Genomic DNA, 26,813 nt, shown 5'->3' with positions numbered 1-26,813 from the left:
ACTCAGCTCTATAAACCTTCTGTAAAAGTGTACTTGTTGTGAACATTACTTCATCCCATTGCACCCGCCTGGTTCTCAAGAGGAGCAAAACTACAACTTGCCAGGATTATCTAAGTAAGTATTTCTTCCTTTGTAACAAAAGTTAAACAGATTTTGAAACATCATAATTTTTGACATTCAGAACTGTTGTTTCCTTTCCACGGGTGTTTAATAGCCATGTTTCTGTTCCATACAACAGAACTACCACGTTGAACACATGTATCTTAGTTGTTACACAGGCATTCTGCCAGTTAAAGAGGTTTTTGAAGATGTTGAAATGACAGACACAAGACTGAATCTACGTGTAATTTTTTCAGTCATAAACAAACCCTCTTGCTATAAATCAATTATCAAGACCGACAAAACTGTACCAATTCAGTGTCAGGAGGTCTTTTGTATCGGTTTTATAAGATGGGTACACGTCTTTGGTTCTCATTACTGACATTAAGTCCCATAGCTTCTGCAGTTTTTTGCAGTTCTTCTGACATTAGTTGTGGTTTGTCAATGGTCTCTCAGGGAGTATGGATCAACATTCACCTTGCACTCATCAGTACACAGTCTAAGGAAGAGAAGTTAACGATCCAATCAATCAACTAACCAAATTTGGTGATGAATCCTGATCACATGCCATCAGAGGCATGTTTCGCATATGTTAAGAAGAACGGTCTCCGCAAGAAAGGTAGTATCATCTACATACTTCATCTTTAAATTTCACTCCACCTATTTTGGTCTCAATCAGCTTTGTCACAAGATCATCTATTAGAATTATAAACCAGTGGCACATGTACCCCAAGGGATACAAAGTAGACTTCCAGAGAGGTACATCAGTTCATCTAGACATTTGCGTAGTATTACAATAGGCTATATAAAAAGGAGTAGCAAAGTCAGTACAAACTAAAATTTCATACAGACAAAATGAGAAATTAAGCAATTTGTCAGTAATAATGTGCTGTGACACTTTGTATTGTTGTATCTGATTTTGTAAGCAAGTAGTTTTTAAGTGAGGTGAAACTTGGGGTACACAAGACAAATTAGACTCCTGAAAAGGATGCAGTAGTATGGAAAAGTAGAGAACTACTGCTATAAATAACATAGGTGAGAAAATGCATCCCTGATTCTACTGAAAGCCAATTTAAAATACAACTATTGACCCTCCCAAAGCTAAACAAATTGTAATATAGTTCGTCCACCAAGCACACTAAGTACTTAGGCACTCCAGCAAGCTCAACTCCTTAGGAATAAGCTACTTAGGTAGGTTGTGAAAACTCCATCTCTAGAGATATTTAAGAGCAGGTAAGATAGACATCTATCAGAGATGGTCTAAATGGTACTGGGTCCTGCTATGAGTACAGGGGACTGGACTCGATGACCTCCTGAGGTCCCTTCCAGTTCCAGTGTTCTATGATTCCAAACTCATAACAGTATCCACAGTGCTGATTCCTCTGCACCAAGCTAAAAGAACTGCAACGTCTATCAATGCAGTATTAAACTTCCTTTGTTTCTGTTATCATTTTTCATTAACATTCTGCACAGCACATATAGGACAGATTTTAGATCTGCCAGTGTAGAATCCACGCTGGCTTGGTGTCATTTTTTGGCTGATACATTTCAGATGGTACAATAGCATAATCATAAACATCTTTTCTGGGCTGGAGAGCAATATTATTCTCTCATAGTTTGAGCAAGCTGATGACTCTCCTTTTTGAAGGGTAAGACATCCCCTCTTCTAATTTTCTTGAAAATTATTGGTTTCCCAAACTTTTTAAGACAGCTCTATTAAGCTAGTAACTTAAATCCAGCCACTACAACTCTTTAGGAGTTCTGATGAAATATTGTCAAGACCAGTGGCTGCATCATTTGGTCAATGTTGGACTATACATATCACTTCCTCAACTGTCACCTTCCTGTTTTCTGATAGGCTCTCTTTCAGATGAAGTTGAGTTTACATTTTTGTGAGGATCTGTTCATTAATTTCACCAAAGCGCTCCCACCAATGTTTAAATTGTGCATCAATATCTTGTAAGTATTCTCTGGAAAGAAGAGGAAAATTTTTTTCTCCTGCCTAAGTCAAATCTCTTGGATTTTCTCTCTTGGTAGTTGCCTTGAATCTCTCTTGATGTAACCACCCACCATGAAGGAGTTAGAGGAAGGGTGGGAACAAAAAGCACCCAAAGCCTTGCATCGGGACACATCATTTGTCTGTATGTTTGTCTGTGGGTGTTAAGGAGGCTGGTACATGCTGTAAGATTCTTTCTGTCTCCAAAAGCAACCCAGTAAGGAGGAGGGCTCTCTTTCCAGTGGCTGCTGCCTGAAGAATGTCCAAAAGCCTGGGAGTGTTCTCTTGGATAAGCTCAGTTTGTATGTTCAATACTGCATTATTCCTCTTCAATAGTTCCTGTTAAGATTCAAAATCCTGTGAAACAGGGGAGCAGGGATCCGAGGCCATTGAGTTTTCTGGGAAGGACAAGTTAACCAGAGTTAGTCAGTCCTCCTGAAATACAACTGGATCTTTGGGTGCATCAGTAGCTACATAGGCTGTCAATGTAAGTGGCTCCCAACAATATTTAGCAAAACAGTCTGGTGAATTTCCTTTGCAGCATGCAGATAACTGAAACCTGGAAAAACTGTGACAGTCTCTCATCAGGAATCCTTATGAGGTGAAAAGACTGTAGGTCATAGGTGATGGTATATTAAATTCAATGGAACAAGAGAGGCAAAAAGACACAAAAGTGTTAAAATGACAAATTATGCAAAATGAAACTGTTCACAAAGGTTCAGGATTTGATATAGTGACCTAAGCCTGCTTAACACCATGGCAAATAAACTATTTAATACAAGGTTAGATATATTTAAGGCACAGAAAACAACAAAATAATTTAAAGCATTTGAAATTCACTGTAATAAATAAGGCTTTCATTTTAATAACATTCCTTATTTTATTTAGGTGGACAATCCTATAGAAGAAAAAAAATCCCTTGTTCTACGTTCTCCTAGATAGGGCCCTAACAAATTCACAGTTGATTTTGGTGAATTTCACAATCACAAGATTTTCAAAATCAGAAATATCATGATTTCAAATATTTAAATCTGAAATGTCATGGTTTTATAATTGTAGGGGTCCTGACCTAAAAGCTGTGAGAGTGGGCACAAGGTTATCGAGAGGGTGAAGTACTGCTACTCTTATTTCTGCACTTTTGGTGGCAGTGGCACTGCCAACAGGTGGCTGGAAAGCAGCAGCTGCTGATCAAAGGCATACCTCTGAAGAAGACGTGGTATAACACTGCCAACCCATACTTCTGTGCTGCATCCACTCTCTGGCTGCCCATCTCTGAAGGCAGCAGCATAGAAATAAGGGTGGCATGGTATGGTATCACCGCCCTTATTTCTGTGCTGCTGATGGCAGGGTGCTGTAATCAGAGCTAGGAACCTGGCCAACAGTTTGCCACTCTCCAGCCATCCAGTTCTAAAGGCAGTGCAGAAGTAAGGGTGGCAATACCCCTATAATAACCTTGTGACCACCTTGCAAATCCTTTTTGGATCAGGACCCCCAATTTGAGAAATGCTGGACTCTCATGTGAAATCAGTATAGTATAGAGTAGAAGTACATAGAAGACCAGAGTTCCTGACAAGACACCAGATTTCAGAGTACATGACATGGTTTTCATGGCCATGAATTTGGTAAGCCCCTACTTTAAGATGGTATTTAGGATGATCATAACTGTCCTTTTTGAAGAAAGGTGAAAAAGTTAGCAGCTCAAATTGCGTAGCTTATTTCGAGCTACGGGTGCAGTGCAGATGCACCCTAAGCCAGACTTTTAGAAGAAAAAAGGAGATAGTAAAGTAAAAGAAATGAGGTAAAGAAGGAAAAGGGCACAGATGGTAAATAGTGGAAAAAGAGTGTCTCATTCCAGATGGCAACTGGAATTCACTCAGAGCTAGTAGCTCTCTCTGTCCTGGTCAGGACCTCTCTCAGAATAAGGATAAGAAGGTCCAAGGATCCCAGGAGAAGGTGGCAGCTATGACAGGGAAGCTCAGTCATGTAGCCAATTTTTTCTCCCAAAGTCTCTTAAGGATCCCAAAAGGCAGTAGAAAGTGGAACAGCACATCACCTCATTATTTTGTTCCCCAGTTTTAAGCCTAATATCTGACACACCAATTTTGGTTCATTATAGATCATTGAGAGGCCAATACCTCCTTCCAAAAGTGGTACAGAATGTTCACTCCCACCATCCACTTACACCAGTATTCTGTCAACAGATCTCCCCCCAATGACCTCCATTTTCAGCACTGCCTGCAACTCTTCTCGTGTGACTCTCATCCATTTTGGAAAGGAAATTCTTCCTAATGGAGTTGCCATTGCACTTTTTCCAGATGATGTTGCATCATGTTTGTTCTTTGCAAACTTGTGGAGAATATCTGAGCAAAATCTCTCACTATTTGCATCAACTAGATCTGATCTGGTGAAAGGGCCTGTACAAGTTTCAGGCAAGCAAATACCTCAAAGCCTAGCTCAAGTCTGGCTTGCCAAGGGTGTTTCAAGAGTATCCGAGGACTTTCATGGCTTGAGAAAATGTACAAGGTAAATCTTCATCTTTCTTATGCCAGATATCTTAATCTCATCATATACCAAGATCTCAAAAAGTCCCTGGCAGCAGGTCATCAATTTAAATTCGGATAATGGTAAAGTTCCCCAGTCTACATGTCTGGGTACCCCTTTCCCTTGGACCCCTACCAGAACTATCAATTTTAGGAAAGCCCTTCTACAGGCCCTCACTTCTGCCATTCAACCTTGGCCATACTTGCATTCCATCAATGAACACTCTTCTTTATATGCGCCTATAGATCACAAGAGTAGCTAATTATTGTACTCATCCCCATGAGCTTCTTTTTCCCAGAAAGTAGATTTGACCCCAAAGTGGGACCAGCATTCAAGCTTAAGAGCTCCAGCTTGATTATTTGCATGACTGAGTGGGTATCTGCACGAGTTCCCTGTGGTCTTCCCTCATCCATACAGATGTCATGTTTCTGGAACATGGTCTGTACATGCTTTGCACTTCAACTACAGTTTGGTGTCCTGCTCTGCTAGTGTCCCTAATTGGTGGGTAGGCAGAAGACATGCAAGTTCCATCTCTAGTGACCCACTGGCTGTACTTCATCCGACAGTTCTCCACCAGCTGTACCTCATCTGACAATGACTCAGGCCATGTCCACAGAGATAAGGTCAAATTGATAAAGATCGATCTGTCACTTGATTTTGTAATATCAAAGGTCCACATCCCCACTGTGTGCAAGAATTTAAGATAGTCCATTAGGGAGACAACAGTTGACTTGGAGAAGAAAGCACTATGGGAATCTATCAAACAGTGCCTGCACCACTTTGCATTTTGGGTTATGTTCCCAGTGCATGCTAGGACCAAAACTCTGCAGTGGGTAGTTCAGAAAGATTCACACTGCAACTTTTTTTCCCCCAGGATGGAAAAACAGAATCAGAAATGCTGATAGTGATTCTTGGTAACCCAGCCTATCTCTTGTTCCTGTGAAGCCGCACACAGGCAGCCTAGACCACAATAAGGAGCAGTTCAACTACAGGCTGAACAAGTGCAGAATGATGGTCGAAAGTGCCTTCAGGCATTTGAAGGGAAGGATAAGGTGTCTACTAACTTGATTTGACTTAAACAAACACAACATTCCCTTTGTGATGGCACCCGAGGGGGCAGGGGAGATAAGAAATGTAAGGAGGAGTCTTTTGCCTCCAACGGTCCTGGAGGTTGTGTGTGTGGCTGCCCCTGAATTTCCTCTCCTTCCCCCTGCATCCTGGAGCCCCTGGGGGTGTAATATTGTCTGTCAAGACTGAAAAACACTTGTTTCGTAGGTGGGGCAGGAATGTTCAACATGTGAGGCATACTGCTCAGTCCCCTGACATTTATGTGCAGTGATAATTCTGACTCAGACCACATTCCTTGAGTCCTGAGATCTCCGGCATGTACTCTCCATCCTATAGCTGAAGCATCCATCAGCAGCTGAACAGATGGGTTCAGTCTGGCGAATGGAACCCTGGCACAGACAACCTCCTCCTGTAGCCAATAAGTCAGGGTAATCATGACACTTGGGGGAACAGTGACCACCATGTCCAGAGGGAGCTGAGCTGGGTTGTGTATTTAGGCATGCCACGTCTGCAGAGGACAAAGTCGCAGTCTGGCATGTTACACAACGTATGTGCTCGCTGCCATGTGGCCCAGCAGTCTTATGCAATTTATGACTTGTAATGAGTGAGGCATAGAAGGATATCACTAACATCAAGGAAGGGAGCTCTGGGGAGGGAAGCCGTAGCTGTTGTGGTGTCCAAGAGAGCTCCCACAAACTCTATCTTCTGTGTAGGGACAAGGGTGGACTTGGCCTCATTGAGCATAAGTCCCAGACAGAGACCCTCACTAGTTCTACGTGTTCTTGGACCTGGGTGTGGGAGAGAGAACTTTCATCGGCCAGTTGTCCAGATGCATTTCCTGAGACAGGCTGCCACTACTGCCATGTACTTTATGAACACTCTAAGGGCTGTAGAAAGGCCAAATGGGAGCACCATGAACAGATAAATGGTCCTGTCCAATGCTGAAGTGAAGGAACTGTCTGTAGCATGGGCTAATGGAAATATGGAAATATTTATCCTTTAAATCAAGGACAGCATACTATTCCCCTAGATTGAGAAAAGGTATAATGGAAGTTCCTTAAACGTCCCCATCACCAACCAGGAGTTGTAGGCATATCTGCTCTGCATTGCCTGCTGGTTGGCAATCCTAATCTGTAAGTAACCAACAGCGTAAGCTTTGCTGCCTAGGAAATCAAGCTTTTTCATCTCTTTGCTCTTCGTAATGGGACCCAGCTAACCCTGTCTCTCCATATGACCAATGTACTAGGGGAGGGTGGGTAAAAATGTGCTCATGCCCAAGTTGAGGGACATAATACCTCCTTTCAACACCCTCGTGTGGGAGGGGACAGGAGCCAGGATCTGCCAGAAGATCTTTGTGATCTCGACCATGGTCTTAAGTGGCAAAGCCATTCTAGATGGACCCTCAGCTGTCAGAATGTGCATCATAGGATCAAAATCTTCTAACTCCTCCGTTAGACCCCTAGGTTCTGGGCACGCCTTCTCAAAAGCTCCTGATGGACTCTGGCATCCATAGATGACCTGGAGGGCAATGAGTCTGCTAATGCCTCACCAGGAGAAGACACATATTCATGCAGCACTAGGTGTTCCAAGCCCTACTGAAGTTCTGTTTTGTGGAGAAGGTGGCTGGGCAGAGGCAGTGGTCTGCAAAGCTGACCCTCCAACAGTGGTCTAGGGGTCTCCTTCTGAAGGTTAGGCCTAGTCTCTGAAGCAGGAGGAGTGTTGCAAAAGGGGTGCCCTGTGGAAAGGAGTACAGAGACCCTGGTCTGGAGTGAACGGGATCAGGCCCTGTGCCTGATCGTAGACCCAAGGGGTCCCAAAACAGCCACTGTACACAGAGGATGCCACTGGAGTGGCCATGTTTGGTGTAAAGTTCCACTACCGTGCCAGGACCTGTGCAGAGAATGAGAGCCTCAGCGTCTGACCAACAGGGGAGGAGGCAAGTGAACTGAATGTGTTGTCACTGGTGCCAGGATTTGAGTAGGTGCATTTGGAGTTGCTGAAGAACACGGTGCTGAGTACACTGCCAGCACTGATGAATCTGGCTAAACGTAATTTGTCTCTCGGTGCCATGTCATTGGCCGTTGCTGAGGATGGCACTACTCAAGTCTCCATACAGAGTCCAGAAGGTGGTGATGAGCCTGGGGATGATGTCAGCTCAATCAGGTTTCAAGCCAGCCCAAAGGTTTCCTGCGTAGATGATTCGTTAATCTCCCCCAACATCATTTCCTCCAGGTCTGGACTAATTGCCTATGCCAAGCTCAACTGACACTTAGTCAGCACAGAAGCACTTGACCTACAGATTGGGAAACCCTGATCTGGGACCCAAATATGGGTCACCATTACATTTCAAAAGGGTCACCAAGTGTCTCCCCAGGTGGCTCGGACCTCCCCTCCTCCCTCCATTTTTGAATTGCCTTCGGTCACTAGGTCTTCCTGAATTGTCAAAATGGGTCCTCACTTAGAATAAACACTGTTTTTAGGAACAAGGGTTACAGAACCAGGCTTTATGTTTGCAAACATATGTGCTCAAGCAGATCTGTTGGCAAATCTTGTTATCTGAACATCAATATTAATTCCGCTCTTGAATTCAAACTAAGAACTTGCTCAATCCATTTAATGGAACACTAAAAGAATGCATTCTGGCAGCTATAGTTCACAAAGCATATTTTCACCTTCAGGCATTTTAGTATAAACATTTAATTCATATTCTGTATGTCTGAAACATTTAATGGCTTGTGCTTAAGATATATATCACAAAAAACAATGTATTTACAATGAATATTTTAAGAAAGGAAAACAAATTCCTTGTAGGCCGATGATTTCATCCACCTCATCAATCCACAGCTTGTTATTTCAACGTGGACTCTTAATTTGTTTTTTACTACAACTAATCACCATCAAAATTTTATTTACACAATATGGTAGTAAGCAAGTTTAATAAATTACATTTTATTTAAGAAATATAACAAGAAAAATATTGTTTTTATCCAACAACAGCAGCCTACAATCATACCATACAAGGCTGTTATTGTGTGTCATACCAAATTAAGCAGCATGGGCAGACCTGCTAACGGGGGTGGTGCAGTGGGAGAAACTACACTGGGGCTAGGGCTCCCAAGTGCCGCCCCTATTGCAGTGGCAGCCAGAGCTCCAGGCACTTAAAATCACTACTGGAGCAACAGGTGGCACCGAAGGACTGGTGGAGGGGAAGTGAGCCCTGAGCCCCATTCCTTACACCCAAGAGTGCAGAGCTGTGCCCCCCTCACCTTGCCCAGATGCCCAGCAATTCTGTCAGTCTCTCTGAGCACAGGACTAGACAGTAGTTAGATGGGCTGTAGGAAACTGTATAGGTAACAAGAAACAGCATTCTACCTTTCCAGACAAAGCTGAACTAATGCTGTTGTATTGCAAATGGGAAGAATTTTCTGTGGGAGGTGCTATTTCTGGAAGCAAAGCTCCTCTTCTACTCTGACTTCAATCCCACTTTGTACATTAGATGTATTAACCACTGTATTTCGAATGTGTAGACAGAACTTTTTTACTTTAAATGTTCTAGGATACTAAACAGAACTCAAAGGAATTTGCAGAAAAACCTAGAATTTAAATATTGTAAAATTATATTTCTCTTAATTGGACATAAAAGAATGAAAACAATGGGTCCAGTGGCACGTTAAAGACTAACAATTTTATTAAGGCATAAGCTTTTGTGAGTTGCAACTCACTTCATCAGTTGCATGAAGTGAAAGAAAAAGAAACAGACGTAGGGATACAGAGATGGGATTGTTATATCAGAGCCAATTCAATCAGCATGGATGTAGATAAGGTGAGAATACCTACAGTGGAAAATTACTTATTGTAATAAGAACCTTTCCCAGTTCCTCTTCAGACCCATTCAGATGGTATCAAATTTGCATATGAATTCCAGCTTAGCAGTTTCACGTTGCAGCCCGGTTTTGAAGTTTTTTTGCTTGAGGGTGGTAACTTTCAAGTTTGTAATTGTGTGTCCAGGGAAATTAAAATGGTCTCCCACTGGTTTTTGTATTTTACCATTCTTGAGATCTGATTTTATGTCCATTTATTCTGTTGCACAGAGATAGTCCAGTTTGTCCAATGGTAGCATGTATCTGGACCCTTTAGTTTTCATACATCAATAATTATTTTTAAGATAAAGACTGGAAATAGAAATTAATGTTAGTTTAAATTTAGAAAATCCACCCTAGCTGACCAAAATGGTGAATGTAATCAAAGATTCCATCCCTGAAAGAAACAGTGTGATGTAGCGGAAAATTCAATTAGATGTCATAAGAAAAAAGTCACATGGATGTATGTCATATGTACCTACATGTGAGAACACTTGACAATGTGATGTCACAGGGATAGTGCTGAAAAACTAGAAGCTGATTTACTAACTTGAAGAGCAACCAGTATATAAGGCCAACAGGCTGAATTTCTAGTGGGTTTGAGGTCTGATGGAGAGGAGAAACTGCAAGACTCCTGTGAAAAAGAAGCTAACAGAGAAACAGCAGCAGCAATAGAACCCTGAGGTTGCCCTGACAATAGCTGACATAGCAACTCAGCCAGCAGCTACCAGTCACCTTGACCAACAGGCTTCCATAGCTGTCATCAAAGGGCAGCTTTCACCTCAGAGGCAGTGGTCTCTCTCCTGCATCACACAGCATTAGACATAAAGTGAACAGCGCTTCCATTTTTCTGACAGACCAGAAAGACCCATCTATAAAAACGGGAAATAAGGACAACCCAGGAAACTACAGACCAGTCAGTTTAACTTCTGTGCAAGGAAAGATAATGGAGCAAGTAATTAAGGAACTCATCTGCAAACACCTGGAAGATAATAAGGTGACCGGTAACAGCCAGCATGGATTTGTAAAGAACAAATCATGTCAAACCAATCTGATAGCTTTCCTTCATAGGATAACGAGTCTTGTGGCTAAAGGAGAAGTGGTGGACATGGCATGCCTAAACTTTAGTAAGGCATTTGATATGGTCTCGCCTGATATTCTTATCAATAAACTAGGCAAATACAACTTAGATGGGGCTACTATAACGTGGGTACCTAACTGGCTGGATAACCATTCCCAGTAGTTATTAATGGGTCACAATCCTGCTAGAAAGGCATAAAAAGTGGGGTTCCGCAAAGGTCTGTTTTGGGACCAGTTCTGTTCAATGTCTTCATCAATAATTTTGATATTGGCACAGAGAGTACGCTTATTAAATTTGCAGATGATACGAAGCTGGGAGGTGTTGCAACTGCTTTGGAGGTCATAATTCAAAATGATCTGGACAAATTGGAGAAATGGTCTGAGATAAATACGATGAAGTTTAATAAGGACAAATGCAACATACTCCACGTAGGAAGGAACAATCAGTCTCACACATAAATAATAGGAAGCAACTGTCTAGAGTGGACAACTGCAGAAAGATCTAGGGGTCATAGTGAACCACAAGGTAATATGAGTCAACAGTGTGACACTGTTGCAAAAAAAGCAAATATGATTCTGGGGTACATTAACTGGTGTGTTGTGAGCAAGACATGAAAAGTCATTCTTCCGCTGTACTCTGCGCTGATCAGGCCTCAGTTGGAGTATTATGTCCAGTTCTGGGCACCACATTTCAAGAAAGAGGTGAAGAAATTGGAGACGGTCCAGAGAACATGATCTATGAAGGAAGACTGAAATAATTGGGCTTATTTAGTTTGGAAAGGAGAAGACAGAGGGGACATGATAGCGGTTTTCAGATATCTAAAAGGGTGTCACAAAGGAGGTGGGAGAAAAATTGTTCTCCTTAGCCTCTGAGGATAGGACAAGAAGCAATGGGCTTAAATTTCAGAAAGGGAAGTTTAGGTTGGACATTAGGAAAAACTTCCTGTCAGGGTGGTCAAACACTGGAATAAGTAGCCTAGGGAGATTCCATAATCTCCATCTCTGGAGCTATTTAAGAGCAAGTTAGATAGACATCTATCAGGGATGGTCTAGACCATAGGTTCCCAAACTAGGGGGCATGAGGCGACCCAGCCCTCCCTATCAATCTCCCCCCTCCCAAGAAAGAGCCTGATCCATCCCGTTAAAAAATTCAGAAAATACTGGACATTTGTTTTCCTGGCTCGGGGATCCACCGTGGTGGGGGTTTTTTTCCCCTCAAGTTTTGCTGCTTTTTTTTTTTTTTTTTTTTTTGTGTAGGGAGGCATGAGGGTTTCTCAAAAATCAAAAAGGGGGCGTGATGCCAAAAAGTTTGGGAACCACTGGTCTAGACGGTACTGGATCCTGCCATGAGGGCAGGGGACTGGACTTGATGACCTTCCAGTTCTAATGTTCTTTGGTTCTCTGACCCCACTGCTGTTTCACTTCTTTTTTCTTAAATCCCTGTAAATGTAGTTTTCTATCTACTATCAAAGAACGAACAGGTTTCACTTGTAAATAAAGTTGGATGCCTGTGGTCTGAATGAGATCTTCTGTTACCCATCTAGTAGTTGCTTGGCCAGCGGTTACTGGATGTTAAAATAGTGAACATGAAATGTTAAAAGTTAAATGTTACATTCTAGTGTTAAGTCAATAGTTACATAGTCTATGCCTTATTTGCTGTGCCACTTTTTTTTTTAAAAACTGTAAGTTTGGGTAAATCACTTAACTAATTCAGTCTCCCACTTTCCCTTTCTGTGAACTGGAAATCAATGTTTACCTACTTCACAGAGCTGACAGTCGATTGGTTAGTGCTTATATTGTACATAAAACATGCACATTTCTTAATATTTTTATGTTTAAAAGAAATGTAGAGGCCACAGTGAAATTGTCAATGAAAATGATTTTTCCAAGTTATAAATAAAAACTCTCCATTTAAAGAAAGCCCAAACACTTGTTAAGGAATGCCACTGTCTCAAACTTGGAATAATGTTGCCGTCCTAATATTCATTTTGTTTCCCTAGACTTGTATGGTAATTTTTTCAATATTGTCAGATAAGACTGTGGTCATCTAGGGCTTGATCCCAAGCTTGGTGAAGTGAATGGAAACTGAAATGAGTGTTTCCATGGACTTCAGGGGAAGGACGGGTTAGGACCCCCCCCCCCCAAGTTATAAAACCAGTAGTATTCTACATTTTCAGTTTTTATCAATTTTCACTAATAAATTACCAGTTCTTTTATTAAAAAAGTTCAGTTTTTACTGATTTATACACCTTTATCAATCCACTCAGTATTTTTGGAGTGCTTATTTTTGTTAACCACAAAGCTTTACATGACTGGTGTAACCTGTAGCTCTGAGATTGAAGCAGTTTCACAGAATACATGCGCACATAAACACAGTGGAGGTCAGAAAAATCAGTGTTAATATCATGCAAGGAGATGGTGCCTGCCTATTTCTGTGTCCATTTAGCACAGCACTGATTTAAACAATCCACCCGTCAAAAAATAAGTAACACCCCCATCTATCCATTTACCTCCTGTAGTGTCAATTTCCTTATAGATTTGAATGGACTGGCCTAGGTTCTTCTGGAGCCTCACATGGCCAGTCCCACTCTTTCTGTGGCTGGCTCTAGACTAGGAGCTTTCACCAAGGATTTAGTGAAAAGAGGACACAGCCAGTGTTCCTCCTAATTTTTTATATCCATGCACAGAACGAATTTTATGTGAACTTATATGGAGATGATGTGTGACACCTCACCTCCATATGGGTGCTCATAACAAAATTCATTCTGCACATGGATGATATGGAGGGGTTTGTGCCAAGTGGCTTGGCATGTGGGAGGATGCACAGGGCTGACGAGGATGAGGGCTCTGGCTGGGGGTACAGGCTTTAGGGTGGGGTTGGGGATGAGGAGGTTCCAGGCTGGAGTGAAGGATTTGTAGTGTGGGAGTGGACTCGGGGCAGGAGGTTGGGGTAAGGCTGCAGAGTCTGGCTGAGAGGGTGCAGGAGGAGACTCAGGGTTGGGGTATGGGGAGCTAAGGTGGTAAAGTAGGCTCAGGTTTGGGACTCTGGGCTGGGGCATGGGCCACAAGATTAGAGAACAGGGCACATACCTGAGCAGCTCCTACTTGGATATGTATGTGGAGGGGAGAGGGACAAATAGTTCCACATGGCGCATGCTGACCTGCCAGCACCACCATGACCACCAGCCAACGTGAGCTGGGGGACAAACCCTCCAGGTAAGGAAAGAAATGCCCAGCACTCAAGGCAAAACAGCTCCAGCTGTGGCAGGGGGTGGGTGTGGAGTGGCAGCATGCACAGCTGTCTCCTCCCCTCACCAAGAACTGGCCCAGAACACAGGGACTTTATGGGCTGTAGCCCAGGGGGGCTCCCCCTTATCCTGGGACACTGGTCTTCAGCCCCTATAACCCCTTTCTTAATCTAGCACCGCTGCTGAGGTTGGAGGGGCATGACTCTCTCCTGACCTTGGGAGCTCCCTGCTAGCCCTGTTGTGGCTGGGAGAGAGGAATGTTCCTCCAGCCACAGCAGGGAGCTACCACGGCCAAGGGCCACAGCAGCTCCATGTGCAGCAGCCCAAAGCCTCTGCATGGGGCTTATTAGGCAGCTGTGCAGCTGCCAGCTTAGAGGGAACTGTGTACAGGCAGTCCCCGGGTTACATGGATCTGACTTACATCAGATCCCTACTTACAAATGGGGTGAGGCAACCCCGCACTAGCTGCTTCCCCCCAGCAGACCAGGGAGACGCGAAGCTAGCGCCCCCCTTCCCCCCCTCCAGCAGACCAGGGAGACGCGGAGCGGCTTTTCTCAACAGACGCCTCAGCTTGAGAATAAAGGACTGAGGGAAGTGAGGTGTGGGAGAATGAAACTGAGCTCTGAAGAAATGTTTGGCTAGAGTTTCCCCTACAATATGTACCCGTTCCGATTTACATACAAATTCAACTTAAGAACAAACCTACAGTCCCTATCTTGTACGTAACCCGGGGACTGCCTGTACAGAGCATAATTGTGTCAATGAATTTGTGTGTGTTCTTTATTCCAACAGACAACCACTGTTCATAACAAAGGAGCCCACTGGTGATTTTGTGCAACCTTACTGTCCAGCAGAAAACCCTTTTCTAATGCAGACAACATCACCCGTAAATATCTGTAGGAAAATAGTGATGCTTTGGTATTTAATCTTATGGAATTAATTGATGGAAATGTGGTGTCTAGTTTGATTTCTTACAAGTCTCTTGATGCTTTGGAGATCTGATTTTTGATCTTTTGCTTTCGTTTTTTTAATTTCAAAGCAAATAAATCCACATTGTTTTGTGTTGACATGACATTCATCTCCTCTGCTGATAGCTATTCTGTCAAGGCAATGAAAACTGACACGTTTGAGATGCACCAACTAACTTGGGAAAATATAACCACAAATAACATATATTCTGCTTCCTAGATGGCAAAGTTTGCACAGAAAACTAAACTCAATCACAAACAGGAGCTACTACATATTACTTCTCCCACTCATCTGATTAAAGCTGCACTGTCAGCAGCTCCTGTTAAAAATGAAATGAAATGAAAGACATGCAATCTTGCATCAGTGGATTCAGTGTTATTTTCATGTATGAAAACAAGTTAAAAACTTACAGTGCAAGATGAGTGCAGAGCTACCTGCCGATAAGCTACTCCTGTTGTGCCACATGGGTGGACGAACTTGTATTTTGCTGCCTGTCATGTAAATAACATACAGACTGTGCTGATGCATCTCCTAGTTCATCCTCAGTTTGTTGGTTCTAAAAGGAGAAACTCTGAAGAGACTGGCAAATAAAAATGCCACCAGATTCTGCATACCACATTGCTGAAAACTGAATCACTGCATGACACAGGAAACACTGGAGTTCTCAAACTACAGCCCACACATTTGCCAATACAAACTTTTACCAGACCCTGACAAGGTCTCAGCTGAACTAAGCATAAAAATTGGAGAAGAAACTTACAGGGAGAGAGGGGGAGGAAGCTGTTTCTGGAAATCTTTCCTACTCCAGAACACAAGACAGCCAAAAAGCATTCAAACCTTTCCACAAAACACTTTGTGAGAAATGGGCGACAAACCGGGTCCATAAATCTGAATCCTGAAGAATTTAGTGCCAATGATTCTTTTTGAAAAGTCTCCAGATGTTGCATCCCTTGCTCAAGATGAATTTTGCAGCAGACTATGACCATTATGGCACAGTGTTTCAAATATTTCCACTAAAGATGACATTTCAAATCTTAATTGGAAATTTAATAATTATGTGAGTTTGCCTAACCCTGACAATGCAAAAGTGGATGTGCTGGCTTTTTTGAAAGCCATTAAGGCATCCTTCCCGGCTGCAGTCAAATGGAGCTTTGAGTGCACCTCTTCTTTCCCCCACATCCTTTGTTTCAAAGCACATATTTTTAAAGCTGGACAACTTCCAAGACAGCAAGAGACTCAACATGAGTGAGGATTTTTTGAAGAAAAATTATACATGTATACACAAACCAGGATTCTGGAAAAACTAGAAGAGACTGAAAGATATAAAAATATACCTTTGTACATTAAAAAAAGTTTCAATTAGAGGTAAAATGTGTATATTACAAACATTTTTGTGTTTTTCTTTTTTTTAACCCCTGGTTTTTATTATTTTTAAACACTATTTCATTCCAATTTTAATGTCTGGAAAATAAACACTGAAAAATTCCAAGATCTTTTTAAAATAAAAACTGAAAATGCAAAGCACTAAAAATAATTTAGCTCACAATTATTTTTTCCAGTCCTATATACTACTACCATTGTATGTCAAATTCAATATACCATTGTATGTCAAAATTGATATATTCAATATTAATACCATCTATATATAAAATACACAATATTACTATTGAAATGTTGTCCCACATTATAGATTTGCACAACTAGGAAGCCTATTCTATATTACAAAGTGCAAAGACTAATAAAATCTTCTCTAAAATACACAGCACGGCACAGAATATTTTTTGAAAATTAACTTCAGCACTGTCTAGTATGCCATTCAACGATTTATTTTAAATGGTCTTTTGAAAATTCTACTTTAGTCTACAACTTAACATTATTATGACATGAATTTGGTCAAGATTTATTTTTAAGGATTGCTTCAAAGACACAGCATGTGGAACTTCACTTAAAATTACAATCAACATCTTCTAAAAAAATATCCTTTCCAGTTCAAGCTTTAGCACCCCCAAAGTTATTGAAGATAATCTGATATACCAGATTCTCAACCAATATAATTTTAAACTCTCAGCAGGATAAATCCATTAAAAGTATGTATTTTAAAAGAGGCTACTATCTTAACATCAGCAGTAATGTACTATCAATCTTCTTTAATTTTTAAGACGTGAACAGCGAGGACTTTGAAAACACCCAAAAGCAGCATTTAAAATACTACTTGCTATCCCAAACAAGTAACAGAAAGTGATAGATACATACGTGTCAGTATACAGAGATATTAAAAGATTACCAACACATTTATATTTTACAATCTAAGTAAAGAAAATCATTTTCTCCTTTACTTACCTGCCAAAGCCCAAGTACAGGACTAACATGGAATTCTGACACAGCTGATGATATCACAATCAACTAACTCATTCCCTGCACTAGGAGAAAACTATAGAACTTAATGAACAAACTCTTACTTCAAGTAAATCAATATCAGATTATTAATAGCAACATCTTATTTGACACAGGTGCCTTCAAATGTTTCTTTCTATCATAGTACTCTCCCCTTCCCTGATTATGTGTTTTGCAGACAGAGAAATTGCCTTTATCAGAAGTGTACAACCATTTAAATAGTCTCTCTACCACTGTAAATCTTGCTTTTTAATTAGTTCTTTAAAAAGAATGAATTAAATGGATGTACCTTATGTATGTACAGGCAGGCACCAATCTTCACTGCAAAGACAACCATGTTCAAGACTTCAGTTACAATATTACTTCATTCAGTCATGTAAATGGTATGTTTACCAAGCTCCTAAAGTATACTAAATCTGAGGAACAAAGGGCAGGCAACCATGTTGTACTTGAGTCCCAGAAGAGAGTTACCCTAAAAGTGTATGTCTACATTTCAGTGCTATTTCGAGATACAGGCAGTCCCTGGGTTACGTACAAGATAGGGACTGTAGGTTTGTTCTTAAGTTGAATTTGTATGTAAGTCGGAACTGGTACATATTGTAGGGGAAACTCTAGCCAAACATTTCTTCAGAGCTCAGTTTTATTCTCCCACACCTCACTTCCCTCAGTCCTTTATTCTCAAGCTGAGGTGTCTGCTGAGAAAAGCCGCTCCGCGTCTCCCTGGTCTGCTGGGGGGTGCGCTAGCTTCACGTATCCGTGGTCTGCTGGGGGAAAGCAGCTAGTGTGGGGCTGCCTCACCCTGTTTGTAAGTAGGGATCCGATGTAAGTCGGATCCATGTAACCCGGGGACTGCCTGTACTTCCACTATCCTGAAATAGCTACTCCACGTCTTGACAGCATACCTGTTATTTCAAAATATCTTTCGAAAAATGGGTGAGCTATTCTGACGTCCCAATATGCCTCATTCCACGAGGATTAAGGAACATTTCGGAATAGCAGTTTATTTGAAAAAGTGGTGCTATGTGGACAGCATCAAATTAGAAATAAGCTATTTCTAAATTAACTCAAAATAAGCAATGCAATTTGCGTAACTCAAATTGCATAGCTTGTTTCGAGATAGGGGTGCAGTGTAGATGCACCCTTAGAGTATGATAGATAATCAGGAATGAAAAGAATTTAATGCACATAATTTATTAGATCATATCTTTGCTAACAATACAAAATGCAGTCGTCTTTTCAAAAGAAAGTAATTTTTAATTACTGTTTCCATTCTTCATCACATCAAGAATATATCTTTAAAAGGTTTGTTTTATAACGTAGAAAATGTGATCTTACATGTACTGGCTGGCTTGGAACTCGAAATCTCGCCAACGAAGATTGGTTCATCATCATCATCATCCTCCTCAACTTCTTTCACTCTCTTTTGCCATGGTTCTAGCTCCTCCTCCTCACATTCCATAAACAGCTCTGCCATTTTGATACTAAATATTAAAAAATAATCATACAAGTTTGTCCTGGGAAGTAAGGGAGGGAGGGTTGCTCAAATAACCCACACCTTTCAATAATAAAATTACTGTGTTGATGCAAACACAACCACTGAACACTGAGTTGTATCCTTCATTCAGATTTAGTTCCCAAATACGCTGAATTCAAATTCTTACTTATTGTTAACATTTCTGCAAATTGTGAGTTTGATCCTGCTTCCATTGATATCAGCAGAGTCTATAGTATTGGGTGCCAGACAGACAACTTAAATTCTTCATGGAAGACTTATTGAAACCCGCCTCTGCTTATTCTCCTTGCTTTATCATTCCTTTTGCATCTTCCTCCACTCTTGCAATCATTTTATTCTCATTTTGCAGCATCTATAATTCTCTATTTCTATCTAAACGAAGTCCTCAAGGTCCTTCAAATCCCTCCTCAAAACCAACTTCTGTCTTGTTTCCTACTACTGACACCCAGTAACAGGGCCTAATCTACACTAGAACTCTGACTATTGCTTGACAAGATGCCACTGGCATTTTAGTCACCTTCAGTTAGACTTGCTCTGAAAAAGGCATCATTGTTTCCACCACAACATCTTGCTTTATCTGCTTGTGGAGATTTCCCAGTGCAGTGCACCAATTGGAAATTAAGTAAAAACTCAGTGCAAACACAGCCATGTTGCCCATTTCCCCTAGCACAGTCTCTACTAGAATATGAGAGTGTATATGATTTCCCAGTGTATTCTGTCTGGCACTATTTGTTTTAACCCTTTTCTATCATTTTCTTATCCATTTCTTTTCTCTAGCCTCATGATCTGTCTAAATTAGAGACTGTCAACTCTTTAGGGAAGGGGTCACTTTTTAAATTTCTGTAACGTGCCATGTGGACTTACAATTTGTTCAGCCCTGGCCTACCCTTTACCACTTAAAAGAATTATGAAATATTGTAAGACAGGAATACAGTCTTCAATGCATGAAAACATTGAGAAAGATTAAATAACCATTCAACTGAACAAGTTAAAACAAGCTTTTATTGCCATACATTTGAAATCTGAATTGTGCCTGTATCTTATTCTTTCATCACCAGAGCTCCATGATAGTACAGGTCTAAATTTATCAAAACAGAGAAAGAACTTGCTTATTTTAAAAATTCTTGATATTTACTGAATTTTAAATAAGTTTTGTATTAAGAATTCAAAACTATCCTAGAAATAGCATTTCACATGCTGAGTCAACTATTCAGCAGCATCAGAGTAGGAAAAAAGAAAAAAATCCAAACTAATTTGACTTGTTAAATGCAAACCTTAGCTGCATAAATCACTATGTGCAGCAATAAAAGGTAGTCACAAAATAGGTGCTTATGGCTTTCTGATCCAGAGGCTTATTATATGCCAGCTAAGGCATAGTCTACACTAAGCTACAACAGCTAGTAGTATTTCCCATAGGGAACTTTACGACAGCATGCGATTGTCAGCACACAGTATTACCTTCTTTAGCCATGCTTTCTTTGGTTGGGGGAGTAATCGATATCTCAGAGCTGAATTATTCCCCCACAACAGGAATCCTCAACATGGCAGTTATACCAATTTTACAATCCTCCCAATTGTGCTGTGGGATGCACAAAAGGACCAAAGATCTTGCACTTAGCATACAGTCCTTTCCCACGCAGTAAGCGTATTATATCATAGTAACTTAAATTGGGATGGGTAGGAGATGTTAATAAATGAACAAAGTATAATGAATGATACTGTGATGAAATGTAAGTGTTTTATTTGAAAAGCACAGTGTACCTGCTGTCAGGCTTTCATCATATAATCTGAATAAAGCTTAAATCTTCTGAGAACTTTCAATAAAACTAGTTTATTAAAAATTGGCTAGTGAAAGAGTTTACTTTCTGAGCCTCGTGTATTTCTGGATCCTTCTATTTTGAGTTCACCGTGAGAGTTTGGATCTCCCTGGGGTTATTAATTTTTTTAAATTACCAAAACAAATAATCATTCTTCATAACTGATTTTTATGCATTATGAAATACAATGGAGAAAAGTTTATGTTTGCTATTTTCATTCTCCAATATAGTATGTGTAGGATAGTCTAAAGAGTACAGGAAAACACATAAAACTGCTCCTCAACATATCCCATCAAAATCATTCCTGCTATCTATTGATGTTTCATATGGTAGATAAAGAATAGATATGGTTAGGCAAATGGTGTTTGCATTGTGTCAGAAGATCCTCAACCAATAACAGTTACTTTGCTAAAGACTAGGACCTCTATGAAACTATTCTGTTGGTTCAGAAACATCCACAGCCAAGATCATTAAAACAGTAAGGGTATGTCTACACTAGCCCCCTAGTTCAAACTAGGGAGGCTGATGGGGACGACCGAAATTGCAAATGAAGCATGGGATTTAAATATCCCACGCTTCATTAGCATGTTCCCAGGCAGTTGCCATTTTGGAAATTGACTAGCCCAGAAGAACTGCTAAAACTCACTGGTTAAACCTCAGTGGTAATTCGAAGTAAGGGGTTTATTTCGGAATCGCCCTTCTCTGCCGCGTGTAGATGCGGGGAGTTCTTCCGGGCTAGTCAATTTGCAAAATGGCGACCGCCTGGGAACATGCTAATGAAGCACGGGATATTTAAATCCCGCGCTTCATTTGCAATTTCGGTTGCCCTCATCAGCCTCCCTAGTTCCAACTAGAGGGCTAGTGTAGACATACCCTAAGTTGTTGCTTTATCTGAAGCTACAATCTGTGTCAGTTTGTCAACTAGTTAAAGAAAACTAACTGAACAGCTTCACCACTAGGATTGTCGCATATAGGCAGCACAAGAGTTCCTTGAATTGCGTAAGCAGTTAGTTTAAGTACAGCATCTCCAGCAAAGTATTCCACTGCTCCAATAAAGATCCTGCTAAGTATGAAATAATGGAGGTAATATCAGAACAAAGATGCACTGAGAAATTTCCACAAGTTTATCATTTTTTCCTGCTGCAGTATTAGGGTGACTTCAGTATCCATATTTGCTCCAGAAACGGTTTTGGATTAGCTTATGATCTCATGATAACAAACTATCTCCATGCATTCCACTGGTCAGATTTTGGTGACCGAGAATTAGGCATGTAATAGTGTAGTCGATTAACCAATAAACAAAAGCTTATAGGTTAATGCTAGAGACTACATGCCTCTTCCTCCCCTCCAAATACATTTTTTAGCAGGCTGGCCAGCAGCACAGATCAGTCCTGGCTTGCAATGGGTCCGGGACCTACCCCTGCTGTGACTTTACTGGGTCAGACCAAAGGTCCATCTAGCCTAGTAGCCTGTCTTCAAACAGTGGCTAATGCCAGATGCCCCAGAGGTTATGAACAGAACAGATAATCATCAAGTGATCCCTCTCCTGTCATCTATTTCCAGCCTCTGACAAACAGAAGCTAAGGATGCCATTCCTAAATATCCTGGCTAATAACCATTAATGGATCTAACCTCCATGAATTTATCTAGTTCTTTTTTGAACCCTGTTAAATTCCTGGTCTTCACAACATTCTCTGGCAAGAAGTTCCACAGATTGACTGTGTGTTGCATGAAGAAAATCTTTTGTTTTAAACCTGCTATCTATTAATTTCATTTGGTGACCCCTCCTTCTTATATTATGGGAACAAGTAAATAACTTTTCCTTATTCACTTTTCCACACCAATCATGATTTTATAGACCTCTGTCATATACCTCCTTACTCTCCTCTTTTCTAAACTGAACAGTCTTTTTAATCTATCTTCAAATGGAACCCATTCCAAACCCCTAATCATTTTTGTTGCCCATCTTTTCCAATACCAATACATCTTTTTTGAGCTGAGACAACCACATCTGTATGCAGTATTCAAGATGTGGGCACATCATGACACAAATCAATCAAATGTGAAGGCATTTTGGGGGTCTAATGATGATGATTAAAGGACTTAATTTTAATACTGAGTTCTCTATAAGGAAAATTTTAAACCTGAGCCCAAACATAAAGGATGATGATTTCTTGTTCTTGCATATAGAAAAGTGGTATGTGAGCATATATGACCAAGTGTCCAAATGAACTTTCTTCATTTTGCGGAAAAGCATCCGTGGCCAGTCTAGACGCGTTTTTCCGCAAAAAAGCCCCGATCACCATTTTCGCGATCGGGGCTTTTTTGCGGAAAACAGTACTGTGCTGTCTACACTGGCCCTTTTGCGCAAACGTCTTTCAGAAAAAGACTTTTGCCCAAACGGGAGCAGCATAGTATTTCCGGAAAAGCACTGACAATCTTACATGAGATCGTCAGTGCTTTTCCGGAAATTCAAGCGGTCAGTGTAGACAGCTGGCAAGTTTTTCCGGAAAAGCGGCTGATTTTCCAGAAAAACTTGCCAGTCTAGACACAGCCTTAAAGTCTATTCATTTCCTTTACCGTTAGCTGTAACAGCAACAGACCTGGTTTCATTAGTTAATACTCTCCTAGAAACAAATAATGACCAGGCAAGTAAAGCCACTTTTTTTAAAAAAAATCGGTCTTTATTAAAATCAAACGTGTGTTCGTGAACACAGATTATGAAAAGAGCAGGAGGCATGTTTCTGAATAACATCTCACAGAGGATGACTTTGGATACTAATTTTAGCAAATGCAAGACAACTCTTTTGAACCCTTTGTTCAGAAAGTGGAGAAGGAAGAAGTGCACATCGGCTGGAGTGCCACTGCTACACATATGACAATAGCTATTTTACTGCAAATTAACTGCCTTATTTCTATCAGATTCATTGCTTTTCCAGAATTTGGCCAAGATTTAAACTGGAATAAAAGAGCTGCTCAAACCTTAATCTAAGTAAGTGGGTAGTTAGGTTAGAAACTTTGAAGAGGTGAGTGGGAGAAGTATCTGGAGAATACATCTGGAACGGTTATTATTTCTATTACTGAGGGAGTAAATGCGCTCTTTATTCAAAAGGTTTTCTGTTTCATGTGCTCATGAATCCCAAAATGCTTCTACAATCTTAGGTGATACTGTTTGGGCAAAAGCACACAAATAAATGGACACATGTTTAATCATATGCAAATATCAAACTCAGACTTCACATCAGCTATCCTTGATTTTGTGACAGATAGTGCATTTAACATTTGTTCAAGAAACCCCAATGATTAAAAGATATTAACTATACAGGATATGACATCAGATCTACCAACTTTTTAACGATCTGAGGCTACCATGAAAGTGTTTAAAATCCAGGACCTCAAATGATAATGTCCGAAATGCTTCCAAGTCCATGCACAGGACCAGGTAGATAGGCAGAACTGTGGGGTCTCAATACGTGTCGGAAAAAATGGTGTAGGGAGGAAGGGTTTAGCTTTATAAGGAACTGGAGAAACATTCAGGAAAGGGAGAGCCAATACAGGAAGGATAGGCTCCATCTAAACCAAAAAAGGAACCAGATTGTTGACATTTAATATTAAAAAGGTTGTAGAGTAGTTTTTAAACTAAGGACTGGGGGAAAGCTGACAGGTGTGGAGGATCACATGGGTCCGACAGACACATCCCTTAGGGGAGGGTCTATTAATAGAGATTCTCTATGGCCTAGTAAAGAGGAAGGGATGGAAGATAAAATATGGGTAAGATCTGATAAAAAAGAGTCCCATTCAATTACATCAGGTAATGGCAAACAAGTTTTTAAAGTGCTTACATACAAATGCTGGAAATCTATATTATAAGATGGATGAACTAAAGTGCCCCATACTGAATTATGCATCACAGAAACTTGGTGGAATAAGGATAATCAATGGGACACATTAATACCAGGGTACAAAATAGATGAGAAGGGAAGAACAAGTCATGCTGGTGAGGGAGTGTCAATATACGTGAAGGAAAGCATACACGCAAATGAAGTAAAATTGTAAATGAACCAAACTGTTCCATAGTAGGGATGTAAAATCCCAGGTAATCAGTAAAGTGGTTAAAGGCTTGATCAGTAACCAGATGACCTAACATTTAACCAGTTAACTGACTAAGCAAGATCTGAGCTGGGGATTGTTTTGGCCTGCAGAGTTCCCACCCCCTGCCCTGGGACTGGTTGCCCATTCCCACCCCTGCTGCAAATGCTACCCCCACCTGCGGGGAGCGCAGGCTTGCTGCAAACGGGCTTCTCTGGATAAGAACAGCCTCTGACTGTAGAGGGCCCCCAGCAGAACTGGAGCAGCCCCCTGCCTGCAGCAGGTGGGAAGCTGCTCCAGTCCCTACTGGTTTCCCAGAACTGATAATCATTACACCTGTTCAGGATTATGCTTACCAGTTGACATTCCTATTTCATAGACCCTTTATGAATTATAATTCCATGCTCTAATAATATTAATATAGTAGTAGGGATATATTACCCACCACCTGACCAGGACAGTGATAGTGATTGTGAAATGCTAAGGGACATTTCAGAGGCAATCAAAATTTTTAAAAAAAAACCTCAATAATAGTAGGGGATAATCCCTATATTGACTGCGTACACATCACCTCAGGATGAGAAAATGAGATAAAAAGTTTCTGGACACCTTAAATGGCTTCTTGTTGGATAAGTTGGTTCTAGAACACACAACAGGACAAGAAATTCTTGATTTAGTCCTAAGTGGAGCATAGGATCTGGTTGAAGGGGTGAAGATAGCTAGACTGCTTAGAAATAGTGACCAGAATATAAATAAATTTAACATCCCTGGGGCAAGAAAAACACCACAGCAGCTCAACACGGTGGCATTTAATTTCAGAAAGGGGAAAATTAAAAAATGAGAAGGCTAGTTAAACAGAAATTAAAAAGTACAGTGACAAAAGTAAAATCCCTGCAAGCTTCATGGAAACTTTTCAAAGACACCATAATAGAGAGTCAACTTAAATGTATACCACAAATTGAAAAACACAGTGAGAAAACAAAAAAGGGCCATTGTGGCTTAACAATCAAGTAAAAGAAACCATGAGAGATAAAATGACAGTTTAAAAAGTGGAAGTTAAATCCTAAGATATGTCTACACTACAGAGTTTTTTGGGTTGGTTTTTTTTTTTTTTCGGAAAAATGGCCATTTTTCTGAAAAAAATTCAATTATGTCCACACTGCAATCACGTTCTTCAAAAAAAAATTAAAAGAAAAAAGGGTTTTTTCCAACATTGGTAAACCTCTTTCTATGAGAAAGAAGACTTCTTCCAAAAGAACTCTTTCAGAAAAAGGTGTCTGTAGATGGGGAAGAGGGAGTACTTTCGAAAGAAGAGGAAAGAGGAAAAAGCACAGGCGCCCTGGTGGCCACTTCATCCATAAAAATCACAGCTTAAATCTGAGATAGTGTCCATTCAGTGTGAATGCTATCTTTTGAAAAAGCAGATCGCTTTTTTAATGCGCTTTTGCTGTGTAGACACTCTCTTTTGAAAGAAGTTTTTTCAGAAGATCTCTTCCAGAAAAGTTTCTTCTGAAAGAAGCCTGCAGTCTAGACGTAGCCCTCGTGAAGAAGATAGAAAGGAATATAAACTCTGTCAAATAAAGTGTAAAAATATAATTAGGAAGGCCAAAAAGGAATTTGAAGAACAGCTAGCCAAAAATTCAAAAAGTAATAGCAAAACTCTTTTAAATCTATCAGAAGCAGGAAGCCTGCTAAACAACCAGTGGAGCCACTAGAAAACCAAGATGTTAATGGTACACTCAAGGACAATAAAGTCATTACAGAGAATTTAAATGAATCCTTTCCTTCGCTCGTCACTGCTGAGGATGAGAGAAAAATTCCCAAACCTGAGCCATGCTTTTTAGATGACAAATCTGACAAACTGTCCCACCTTGAGGTCTCATTAGAGGTGGTTTTTAAACAAATTCATAAACTAAACAGTAACAAGTCACCAGGACCAGATGGCATTAACCCAAGAGTTCTGAAAGAACTCAAACGTGAAACTGCGGAACTACTAACTGTGATATGCAGGGCTTGCCGAACCGTGGTGAGCCCTGCTCGCCAGCCACGCTGTCCGGCGATCTGCGCGTGCGCAGATCGCCCAAACCCGGCTCTTCCGGGTTACAATCTACTCGTCACGAGTAGATTGTATAATTTGTC

General features: G+C 40.7%; 1 protein-coding gene across 6 annotated transcripts in view; it reads right to left on the bottom strand.

Moving 5' to 3' along the window:
- The window catches only part of ZNF280D (zinc finger protein 280D), a 133,210-nt gene that overhangs the window by 96,338 nt on the left and 10,059 nt on the right, over window positions 1–26,813 (bottom strand). For 5 of the 6 annotated variants that reach the window (XR_012895788.2, XM_025190091.3, XM_006112482.4 and 2 more), the window contains one exon: window positions 18,591–18,736. Coding sequence is in view for 4 of the 6 variants with exons in the window: in XM_025190091.3 (XP_025045876.2) it covers window positions 18,591–18,729 (139 nt within the window). In the remaining 2 variants the exon portion in view is untranslated. Of the gene's footprint in view, window positions 1–18,590; window positions 18,737–26,813 lie in introns of those variants that run through there. The other variant, XM_075897303.1, reaches the window with a different exon arrangement.

Source organism: Pelodiscus sinensis, chromosome 14 (genome assembly GCF_052426305.1).
Source record: "Pelodiscus sinensis isolate ZL-2025 chromosome 14, ASM5242630v1, whole genome shotgun sequence".
Taxonomy (NCBI): domain Eukaryota; kingdom Metazoa; phylum Chordata; order Testudines; family Trionychidae; genus Pelodiscus; species Pelodiscus sinensis.
This window is presented reverse-complemented; position numbering and strand designations above follow the sequence as displayed.